At 60.8% G+C, this 10,197-nt stretch overlaps 2 protein-coding genes and 1 long non-coding RNA gene across 5 annotated transcripts in view; 1 reads left to right on the top strand and 2 right to left on the bottom strand.

Annotated features, from left to right (window-relative positions):
- LOC108445332 overlaps nucleotides 1–540 on the bottom strand; it is a 2,943-nt gene extending 2,403 nt beyond the window's left edge. For both annotated transcript variants that reach the window (XR_001860150.1, XR_001860149.1), the window contains exon 1: nucleotides 453–540. This is a non-coding gene — a long non-coding RNA (uncharacterized LOC108445332). The remainder of the gene's footprint in view (nucleotides 1–452) is intronic.
- CUNH2orf54 (chromosome unknown C2orf54 homolog) lies at nucleotides 7–4,719 on the top strand. The gene is made up of 5 exons (XM_008629586.2): nucleotides 7–974; nucleotides 2,050–2,272; nucleotides 3,106–3,259; nucleotides 4,057–4,413; nucleotides 4,608–4,719. The coding sequence occupies exons 1-5, from the start codon at nucleotides 491–493 to the stop codon at nucleotides 4,698–4,700; spliced, it is 1,311 nt and encodes a 436-aa protein (XP_008627808.1). The 5' UTR covers nucleotides 7–490; the 3' UTR covers nucleotides 4,701–4,719.
- A 63-nt stretch (nucleotides 4,720–4,782) lies between these two features.
- On the bottom strand, nucleotides 4,783–8,918 carry AGXT (alanine-glyoxylate aminotransferase). 2 transcript variants are annotated; one of them, XM_008629529.2, is made up of 11 exons: nucleotides 8,624–8,917; nucleotides 8,307–8,499; nucleotides 7,904–7,968; nucleotides 7,731–7,831; nucleotides 7,424–7,494; nucleotides 7,013–7,097; nucleotides 6,638–6,733; nucleotides 6,321–6,390; nucleotides 6,105–6,200; nucleotides 5,777–5,905; nucleotides 4,783–5,437 (listed from the first exon to the last, which is right to left on the bottom strand). In XM_008629529.2, exons 1-11 carry the CDS (start codon nucleotides 8,861–8,863, stop codon nucleotides 5,330–5,332), a joined length of 1,254 nt encoding a protein of 417 aa, XP_008627751.1. In that variant the 5' UTR covers nucleotides 8,864–8,917; the 3' UTR covers nucleotides 4,783–5,329. The 2 variants fall into 2 exon arrangements, with proteins under 2 accessions (XP_008627751.1, XP_017584247.1); XM_017728758.1 differs by lacking the exon at nucleotides 6,105–6,200 and having other exon boundaries at nucleotides 8,624–8,918.
- Between the last annotated feature and the right edge of the window lie 1,279 nt (nucleotides 8,919–10,197).

Raw genomic sequence — 10,197 nt, forward strand, 5'->3', positions numbered from 1 at the left:
GGGCCGGAGGGCGCCGCTGGGCACCGGCAAGGCAGGCTCAGGGGCGTGCAGCCCTTCCACAGCCCCGCAATGCGGCCCAGCTCCCGTGGGTGCCGCACGGGTTGGGAGCAGCCGGGCAGGGAGAGCTGAGCTGGGCCGGGGCGGGAGGACAGCGGGTCGCCTTCACGTGGCACTGGCTCTCAGAGGGTGCTGCCGGCACCCTCACAGTCCCTGTGCCGAGAGAGGTGTGGGAGGGCACAGCGTGACCCTGGCGTGACCCACCGACTGAGCACTCGCTGTCACCCTTCTGGAGTGCCGGAAGAGGGGCCACGGTGTGACTCAAGCCCCCGCCCTGGGTTCGCCCTGTACTTCTCCCTGAGAGTCACCCAGCACTGGTGCTTGTCACCGCCTGGCTGTGCTTCCCTCCGCCCGCCCCACGCCGGCACCCAGCCCTGCCCTCCCTGCCCACGCACCTTTTTACTCCTGCTCGTCAGATAGCAGCAGAGCTGCCATGGAAGCCAACACTTCCCTCTGGCACAGCTACCTTGGGGTGATCGTGTCCCGCGAGAGGCAGCGGATGGAGCATTTCCAGCGGGCTGAGGACATCCTGCTCACCCTGTTGGAGAGCGTCCATGCCAAGGAACCCCGCTTCCTTGTGGACTACGCCAGGAACCTGGAAGCCTTCGAGTTCGCTCTCTGTGCCTCTGAGGATGCTGTCACTCTCGAGATGCCCCTGCGTGTTGACGGCGACACCCTGCACGTGCTGGCGTGCCAAACCTGGGACACCCCAGCCAGGCATCCTTCAGAGCCGAACACCTGCTATCTGGAAGTGTGCTCTCCAGGGACTGGTTTGGAGGACTGGACTGACGTTGTGGATGTGATGGAGCACGGAGGTGGTGTGGGGTGCCTGGTTCCAGGCAAAATCCTGCAGCACCTGAAAGAGCTCCTTGTTTCAGCCATCGTGCACTGCCAACGCCTCTTCCTGCTTCGGCCAGGTGCGTACGCTGGCAGGGCGCTTCCCAGCCAGGCGCTGCCTCCAGTACTGCCGGGAAGCCCAGCTTCCCAGCTTGGCAGTGATCCCCGTGCAAACATGCTGGGACGTATGTTCCTGGGCGTGTGGCCCACCCAAAACCTGCAGGAGCAGGTGAGCGAGCACCTTGCTGTGTGCTGGGATAGGCTTTGCCCTCAGCTGAGGAAGGGGAGATGCAAACTATTCCCTGCCATCCCATGGCATCAGAGTCATCCTCAGGCATCTTCACCTGGGGCAGGTGGCACCCTTCGTGGTGGGTGCAGGGTTCTGCTGTTAGTCCCCAGCTAGGGTTTGCTCAAGGACTTGGTGTGCTTGGTTTACCCTAACCACATTCTCCCCTTCCTCTCTTGGCCTCCAAGTGCCCACTGCTCCCTGGAGGAGGCTGTTTGGAGAGTGAGCTGGGAGTGCATCATAGCTGGACCAGGACCCCGGAGCATGGGTCTGACTCTGTGAACACATGGGCCCCAGCTGGCAGCAGTGTCTTCGGAAAAGACATGGTGGGAAGGGACCTTGGGAAATGCCCATAGCAGTTCCATAAGCTTCTTCATGCATTTTCATCTCCCAGTGTGCTTCTTGATGTAAAGCTCAACCAGGGTGAAAGGGTGATGTGACCAGTGGGTCTGAAGGTCTCTTAACCCAGTCCCAGCAGGTCCACCATTCCCTCTTTCCTCCGTGGCCAAGCCAGTGACCTTCATCTTCCTCCACCCCCACAAAGCAGTGGACCTTTCCTGATCCATTTTTCTTGGACTGCATTGCTTTTCTTGGCACTGTTCAGCCACCCAGAAGCACAGCTCGGCTTGATTGCTTGAGACTTCCTGCTGTGCCTGACCTTGAGCCCCGCGATGCTTCTTGCTTTAAAACCACCCCGGCATAGTTGGGAGAGGGGTTCTAGCCAGGGAACTGCAACCAAACAGCAGCACTGGAAAGGGATGAGTCGAGTGGGGTGGGACGTGGCCACAGGCACTGCAGCGCATACCTGGTTCAGCCTGCGGGACCGGCTGTGCTAACCTCCTCACTGCTGCCAAACCCTCTCCATCTAGGTGACATCAGTGCTGAAAACCTGCGGGAAGATGCCATGGAGCTCTCCCTGCTGATCCGTGGCAGCTGGAAGACCATTCGCTTTGACATTGTTCCCGTGGTGAGGAGACAGCAAGAGCCGCTCTGGCTCCAGGGGCGGCAGAGCGACAGGGGCTTCCCTGAAGGCAGCCTCAGGAAGGCCACAGAAGAGGCCCACTTTGTCCCTGCCTCTCCCCACTGCTGGAGGTGAGAGGCTTGGCTGCACAGCAGGGTGGTCCTGCGCCAGGGATCCCCCCCTGGCTGGCAGCACTGCTGGGTGTAAGCAAAAAGAGGTTGGGAAAGGGCGGGGACGTGTCAGCACGGGTTGAAGTCACCCCCTCATGATGCCCAAACCCTCTTTCCTATGTTGGAGAAAAAAACCTCAGCCAAGTTTCAGACAGCTCAGGTAAAGAGGGGGAAGGCAACTGAAGAAGCCCCCTGAAATTATTCACAGGAGCTGAACCCTGACTGTGCAGAGGGTGGCAGCTCTCAGATCCCTGCTTGGGCTTCAGAGACAAGCCTGGGCACCTGGCAGCAGCAGGGTGATGAGGTGCCTCCCAGGGTGGGCTGCAGGATGAAATGGGGCTGCACTGACATGTATCTTGCCTGCCAGCACAACTGCCCGGCCCCATCGAGGGGTTGAATAGCTAGCTGGACCAGTCCATATTTATTTTGGGAACAAGGTGGTCCAGCTGGATGCTCAGCCCCTCGTTGGGAACCAACCCAGCCTCCCCTCTGGGGCAGCCTGCAGCCCTCTCCACTACACCTAAGGGAGCACAACCTCACTCCGCCCCACTCTTGCTCCTCCTGGGAAGGCAGGAGCTGCTCAGCAGTGTTCCCATCTCACTCCACACCTCTCAAGTTCTGCTCTGCCAGAGGCAAGTGCAGGGGATAAATCCAAGATGCTGCACAACTGGGACCATGTGTGTGGCATGGGGGGATCCCCCTCACCACATCAAGTCACTGCAGGCGTCCTCTCCCCATCCTGGGAGGATGCAGGTCTTCATCTCCTTTCCCACCAGACTCCTCTCTTCCTCCAGATCCTCCACTCACCTTCCCATCCTGAAGCTGCTCCGAGCAGTGGACACCCTGAAGGGACCCCGTCTGGACAGCCTTCGCCTGCTCGACCAGCTCCGTGACCAGGACTGGGGAGGGGAGGCTGGGAAGGGCAGTCTCACTTTCAACCACCTGAAGGTAGGTTAGTTCTGCTGCCTGGGGCCGTGGCTCTCTGGGAAAGCAGAGCCAAGACTGCTCCCCTGCAGAAGAGCTCCAGCAACAAGGGCTGGTGCCTGCAGTGCTTTGGGGTGTACCAGCTCGTGGCTGTGTCTGGAAGGGATGCGTGCTGCTGCTGGCCATGGTTAGAGGGCTTTGATCCTTATTCCTTGGATTGAACCAGCAACCCCCAGCCAGAGACACTTTGTGCATTCAGAGGTGGGGCTCTGCACTGATGTGCAGGGCATCATCCCCTGGCCCAGGCTGCCTGTGTCTGCTGGGGATGGCATCCCTGTGCTGCCATGGACGTGCCTGTACAGGCTGAGGGTGGCATTGCTGCTGACAAAAAGCCTCCTCTCCCCACCCAACCTGTTTTCAACATTCTGGAGCCATGCCAACTGGCCAGGCTGGGGACAGCTCGTGGTGACACAATCCAGGTGTGCCCTGCCTTTTGATGGCTCTCCAAGCCATCAAGGGTCAAGAAGGGTGCAAGGATGTTTTCTGCTTACAGAATGGCTCCAGCTCCAAGTAACCCAAATCCTGCGTACTTTGCTTTGTGTTGCACTCTTTGATGTTTTGGGGGTGGTGGTTGTGGGGTTTTTTTTTTAAAGAAAAAGGGCACATGTATGCACCTGACCTTCAGAAAAGTATCATCTGCTCTGGCCCTCATGGATTCAGCCCCACAGGTCATTACATGGTGACCTGCAGGGTGTGAAGGGTGGGCCTTCCTGGGATCAGGCCTTGTGCCTGATCCTGTGCTCTTTTCTCCCTCCTCACAGATGGTGTTGCTGTGGAGCACAGAGCTCTTCCCCTCCCCGGAGGACTGGCAGGACATAGAAGGCTCTGTCTACCGGCTCTTGGTGATCCTTCTCCGCTGCCTGGCCACCCAGCACTTGCCCCACTTCCTGAACCCAGAGGAAAACCTCTTCCAAGGAGCAGCCCCAGACCTTGCCTCCCTCTACCATATGGTCGAGAGCTTTGCCTGGGACCCCCAACGCTTCCTTCACTTCCATTTTGGCCTCCATGCGTGCAGTGGCAGCTGGCAGGCAGACCCCGACACCCGAGCCCTCCTGCAGCTCCCCGCGGAGGATGGGTCCTACTGGGACACAGCCTACTTTGACATGCTGCTCAGCCAGGTAACCCCAGCCCTTCAGCTGATCTCGTGAGGCAGCACCAGAAGCCACCTGGGCTAGGAAGTTTGGGATGCACTGGAATTGGCCCCACCGAGCCCTCTGGCATGCCGTGGAGGCTGTGGGAGGCTGGCAGTGCTGGAGCATGGAGCTCAAGCAGAGTGGGAAGCCCTCTCCCCTCACTTCCCACCTGCCTTTAGTTTCAGGTGTACCGGATCCAGGACAGTGCACGCCGCTCAGCAGTGTCCCAGCTCCTCTCCAAGATCCGTCAAGAAATCCCTCAGCAGAGATGAGTGGGACCCTGCTGCTGCCCCGTTGGGGTGTCTCGAAATTCTGGGGGGGGTGCAAGGAGGGCTACAGGGCCAGGGAGCAGCATGCTGCTGTGTCACTTTATTGGGGAAAGGTGGTGTGGGGGAGTGAGCACATCTGCTGCAGCTGGGGGGCATACACAGCCTCTTGACTGCCCTGGTGGACCTGGGCACTGGGCGCTTCATCCCATGGTACAGAATCTGGAGGGGGATGGCTGGCATTCTGCACTGCAGGGTAGGGAAGGCTGAGGTTGTTGGTGATGGGAGGGGAAGGGACCTATGGTCAGATCCTGCATCCAGCCCTCTGTCAGCTTGCTGAGGGTCAGCATGCCCTGGGGCCAGAGGAAGGGAAAGAACTGAGGGGCCAGGCTGTTGGGGTGATGAGAGAAGGGGTTTTGAGCCATGTTTCATATCTGCTGAGCACAGCCCTCTCCTCCATGCCCCGTGCTATCCCAGCTTCTTTCCACTGTGGCTTGGCTTGCTGGGTGTTGCCGTGTCTCCTGCCAGCATCCCAGGGAGGCAGTGGAGTCCCTCTGCTGCCAGCTGTCTGCAGCCAGGCGTGCGGGGCAGTGCCAGGCCGCCTCCCCCAGCCTCCCCCTCCCCGGCAGGGGTGCTCACAGCCTGCTGCGGTGGCAGCGGGTCAGGGCATCTTGCAGGGCTCGAAGCACTCGGTCCACGTTCGCACCGGTTGAGTTGCAGCCCATGAGGCCGATGCGCAGGACCTGGGAGGAGAAGGGTGAGCGTCTCCCTGCAGGACCCACCTTTGTGACTGTGCCTCGGCAGTCCCGTGCGGAGCGGGGGACACGCAGCCGGGCATGAGCGGTTGTGCACCGCTCCTTTGCTCGTGTTTAACTCACACCGTTCCTATAAAGAGGTGTCACACCGCTAATTACGTGCGTGGTTATTCAGTGAGGTGGTGATTGTGTGTGGTTGTGCTGCTATGCGTTGCTCCGGGCAATGGGACACAGCCAGCCGCACTCGCTGTCGGCAGCCAGACAGGGGCAGGGCATGTGGGGTTCGGTGCCCAGCCATGGGCAGCAGGAGGGGAGGACTCTGCCCACCTTGTCCACCGTGGGGCCCAGGCCCCCGGCGATCTCCACGCCGTGGCTGTCCATCAGAAAGGCTGTGATGTCCTTCCAGTTGTAGCCCTCAGGCACCCTGACAGTGGTGATGGTGGGAAGTCTGGCCTTCTGAGGAAGAGAGAAACTGGGTTCAATCCCACGGCCCCTGGTGACCCCAGCACGCTGCCAGGGGAGAGCATCACTGGGCGGGGAGCTTTTTCTCTGGCATCAAAAGCTGCCCAGACAGGCACATCTCCAGCTGCACAGGGCTGAGTCCTCATGCTGCCCCTACTCTGTGGTGGTGGTGGTGGGCTTGCCCTGCACCCACCTCCTCCTTCACAAACAGCTCAAGCCCCAGGTCAATCAGACCCTGGCACAGTTGGGTGCAGTTGGCCCGGTGTTGCTCCCAAGAGCTCTCCAGACCCTGTGGGCAGAGAGCAGAGAGAAGGTCTCTGCTGCTGACAGGCATCTCTTCTGGCACCCTCTGCTCCTCCAAGCCCCATGGGCACTGCTGGTGCTCCCCTGCCTGTCTGGTGCCACTAACCAGTTCTGCCAGAATGGCCAGGCCTTCCCGCAGGCTGAAGAAGCTGTTGATGGGTGCCGTGTGGTGGTACCTGCAAAACTCAAGGGGCACCCAGAGGAGTTCAGCTTGGCTGCAGCACAGCAGCCCCTTGCTCGTGGTCGGGGAAACTGAGGTACAGCATCCTTCCTCCTCATCACCCAGTGCCGAGAGCTGTGACCAGCAGCCAGGGTGATGGGGAGGCAGGGCCTGAGCCCTGAAGGGCAGGCAGCCCCCGGGACAGGACAAAGGCTGGGTGGGGAGTGGTTGCAGCCGTCTGTAACAAGAGAGCCTGCCCTCACCTCCGCGGCTCCTCGTCACAGCCCCAGTAGTTTGCCAACCAGCCCATGTCCAGATAGAAGGACAGGGGCTTCATTTTCCTCTTCAGCAGCTTCTCCCTGGCAAAACAGAGTACTGGGGAGAGGTCGGACCTTGACCCCACCAGCTCCAAGGTGGGATCGGTCCTGTGGGAGGGAGGACTCCCCTAAAGCGAGCGCAGATTATGGCTCCAGCTCGCCGTCACTGCCCAGGGATGGGATGGGCTCTACCCCCACAGCACTGCTGCTGGGCATACTCGCCACAGAGCGGGACTGAAGCAGGTGGCTGGCAAAGGAGAGAGGCAACAGCCTCCCCCAGCCCCATCACCTTCCTCTCCAGTGAGGCTGGGCTGCTCTTACCTGGCTCGCTCACTGAATGAGATGGGGGCAGTGCCGGGGGGTGCATTGAGGACTTTCTGGGAGCCCGAGTACAGGACATCGATCTCTGCCCGAGAGGGAAGACAACTCCTTAGGAATCAGAGGCTCCCAGCAGGGAAACACTGAGCCCTCCAAGCTAGCTGCAGGTGGTGGGTGGGAAGCACAAGGATGGCACACACTGCAGGTCTTACTTGTGTTCAGGCTGCTTTGGGAGGCCCCCTGTACTGCTGATGGTCCCCCAGGGGGAACAGGCTCTCTGGCTGCAGCTGGACCAGTTTCTAGTGTTGCTAGCCAAAATGCAGGCAGAGGGGCTGATCCCACTGCTCTCTCTCCCTGTCCCAGGCACGAGCCCCTTCGTCCCCTGGTTGCCCATGATGGCACTGTGGCTCTTACCCTGCTGGTCCATGAAGATGGGGGCTCCCCCAAGCGATGCCACTGCGTCCACAAGCAGCAGGCAGCCGTGCCTGTGGGAAGACAGAGCTCAGCCTGGTGCTCCTGCCACCTCCTCTTGCCACGCCTCTGCCTACAGCCCTGGCACCCTGGTCCCCACAGGGGCTGCGTGTCTCACTGGCACCAACCACTTCCAGCACAGCACAGCAGAGCCAGAGAAAAGCCCAGCACATATAAATCCCCGGGCCCAAATCCCCAGTGGTGACCTTGGGGTGCCCTCAGTTGCTGCGGGTGCCCACCAAGCACTGACCGGTGGCACAGCTCGCCCAGCCCCTCCAGTGGCTGCAGCACCCCTGTGGAGGACTCGCCGTGGGTGATGAAGAGCACCAATGGTTTGTGTTGCACCAGGCCCTGCATGACACAAAGGAAAGGTGACCACACTGGAGGTCACCTTGTGCCCTCGGCATAGTGGCCAGCACTCACCTGCTCAATGTCTTGTGGAGTGAAGTACTTGCCTGGGGGCTTCAGCAGCTCATAGACATTGGCTCCTGGGGGGAATTTGGGCAGAGGAGAGTGAGGTTTGGGCATGCTTCCCAGTGGGCAGGCACCTGCTCCATGGGGCAATTGGTCATGCATGAACCAGGAACAGAGCTGCCTGCCAGAGTCTGGCCTCCTGCAGATTTGCCCAGTGGAAAAGCCATAAAGCACCATACACGGAGGGACATCACTCTTGGAAAAATCCTGGAGTGCTCTCTAGGAGAGTGCTCTCTGGCTTTGTAAGCCATGTCACTGAGCACTGCCAGGATTGGGACAGCAAACTGGGGCATCCTGCCTTCAAGCCCAGTCCCCTCAGCCCGGCCATGCCATCTGGCTGTTCCCAGCATACCCAGCCTCCTGGCAATATCGGCGGCACGTTGTCCCCAGATGCCGTTGATGGCCACCAGCACAGTGTCACCAGGCTCAAGCAGGTTGAAGAGGGCGGCCTCCATGGCACAGTGGCCGCTGCCGCTGATGGCCAGGGTCAGCCGGTTCTGCGTCTGGAAGGCGTACTGGATGCCTGCCTTGATCTCATCCATCACCTGCGGCAGCGGAACACTGGCCAGCACTGCTATTGCTCCTCTTGCCCCAGCAGAACTGTTCCAGTTCCTTCTGGGGGTGAGGAAGAGGAGGGCAGGGAAGGAAAGCTGGGCTGGGGCAGCTCACCTGCAGCACTTCAGGGTGCATGTGGCCCAGGAGCTGCCGACCACCCGCAGCCTGGATGCGGGGGGGCACATTGCTGGGCCCTGGCCCGAGCAGCAGCCTCTCTGGCACGGCCAGGGGCCGGAGCAGTCCCTGGGGTGGGGGAACGCGGAGCAGGCTGGTGGCCATGCCACGACGTGCTGTCCCTAGGAGCTGAGCCCAGAGAAGAGGAGCAGTGGAGGCTGCCTGAGCAGCAGCCAGCATTGCAGCAGTGTATCCTATGTCGGCAGTGTCCAGTGTCCCCACGGACCTTGACCCGGAATTCAGTGCTCCCCCCTACCAGTCTGGACTCTACCCCTGGTTGCCTCCTCTGTCTGGTTAATGTGTCACCAGTGCTATCCCTGCTGTCTTGGGCCCCCTATTTTGGGGGTGCCCCCTTGCTAGTGCTCAGGGCATTGCTCCCCAAGTATGCCAGCCTCGGGGACTCCCAAGCACCCAGGCAGTCCCTGTTCCCATGGCCCCCACAACACCAGGGCTAATGATTCCCAACAGTGTCCCAGCAGGTGGGATCCCTGCTCTGAGCACCTAGATCCTGTGCCAGGATGGTTGTGCTGGTCTGACACAGCTGCCATGGTCATAGCTCCTCCTGCAGCACGAAGATCCTGTTGACCAGGGCTCCCTGACCAGGGACCTGCCTTGCAGAGGGACATCTGGCTGGGTGACAGCCTGAAGGAGGCTGGCCAGTGGGCTGATGTGCTCCAGGGCAGAGCTATGGACTGGGACACGGACACAGTCCCTGCCACAGCGAGCTGTGCTCTGCAGGCTCAGCCTGGATCATGAGCATCCCAGTGTATCCTGATGATGCCACAGGCCCTTGTAGCAGTTGGATACGCTGTTACCTGCTCTGGGTACCCACAGCACATTGCATCGTGCCCATCCTCTGGCACATTCTCTGCCATCCATGCCCTGAAATGAAAACAAGCTGCCCGCTGCGAGCTTCAGCAGATCCATGAGTGGGTCCTGTCCAGAGGAGCCCCTCAGTGAGCAAAGCTTTGGCTAGGGATGACAGAATAAGTGTGAGAATTCCCACCCAGCAGAGCTGGCACCAGTGGCCGCTGCTGAAGACAGATGGGACAGAGGCATGGGGCCGGCAACTGTGCCAGGTGAGAGCACATCTGCCCAGCAGCCGGATGGCTGTCACTGAGAGGAGCTGGGGGCAGATGTGTTTGCTCCCGCATGGATGATGGAAGCCACAGTCAGCCCGGGGACTGCTGCCCAGCCATCATCCCACCAAAGCGATGGCGCCATATCGGGTGAAGATCTCCCAGCTGCCTGTCCTCTAGGGAGAGATTTGGGGCATGGCTGGGGCGGGGACCCGACGTGTGGCCGCGGGGCTGCCGTGGGGCGAGGGTGGCCGTGCTGCTGGAAACAGCTGGCAGCGAAGGAATAATCCGCTTTCTGCGCTGGCTCTGAATCCCGGGCGCAGATGGGAAGGAGCGGCCGTGCCCCGGACGGCGGGCGGGGGCTCGGCGGACGGAGGAGCGAATTGACGGCGCCGGGGCCGGGGGCGCAGGAAAGCCCTGGCGGGGGCCGCACCT

The sequence above is a fragment of the Corvus brachyrhynchos genome, unplaced genomic scaffold (genome assembly GCF_000691975.1).
Source record: "Corvus brachyrhynchos isolate BGI_N302 unplaced genomic scaffold, ASM69197v1 scaffold223, whole genome shotgun sequence".
In the NCBI taxonomy this organism is placed as follows: domain Eukaryota; kingdom Metazoa; phylum Chordata; class Aves; order Passeriformes; family Corvidae; genus Corvus; species Corvus brachyrhynchos.

Bases quoted from the DNA above. Each gene is read 5' to 3' on its own strand.
- CUNH2orf54 (XM_008629586.2), top strand. From the start codon at position 491: ATGGAAGCCAACACTTCCCTCTGGCACAGCTACCTTGGGGTGATCGTG. The intron at 975-2,049 runs GTGCGTACGCTG...CTCTCCATCTAG, and splicing joins CCTCTTCCTGCTTCGGCCAG to GTGACATCAGTGCTGAAAAC. The intron at 4,414-4,607 runs GTAACCCCAGCC...ACCTGCCTTTAG, and splicing joins TTGACATGCTGCTCAGCCAG to TTTCAGGTGTACCGGATCCA.
- AGXT (XM_008629529.2), bottom strand. From the start codon at position 8,863: ATGCTGGCTGCTGCTCAGGCAGCCTCCACTGCTCCTCTTCTCTGGGCT. The intron at 7,098-7,423 runs GTAAGAGCCACA...CCTCTCGGGCAG, and splicing joins CATCTTCATGGACCAGCAGG to AGATCGATGTCCTGTACTCG. The intron at 6,201-6,320 runs GTTAGTGGCACC...CTCTGCCCACAG, and splicing joins TGGCCATTCTGGCAGAACTG to GGTCTGGAGAGCTCTTGGGA.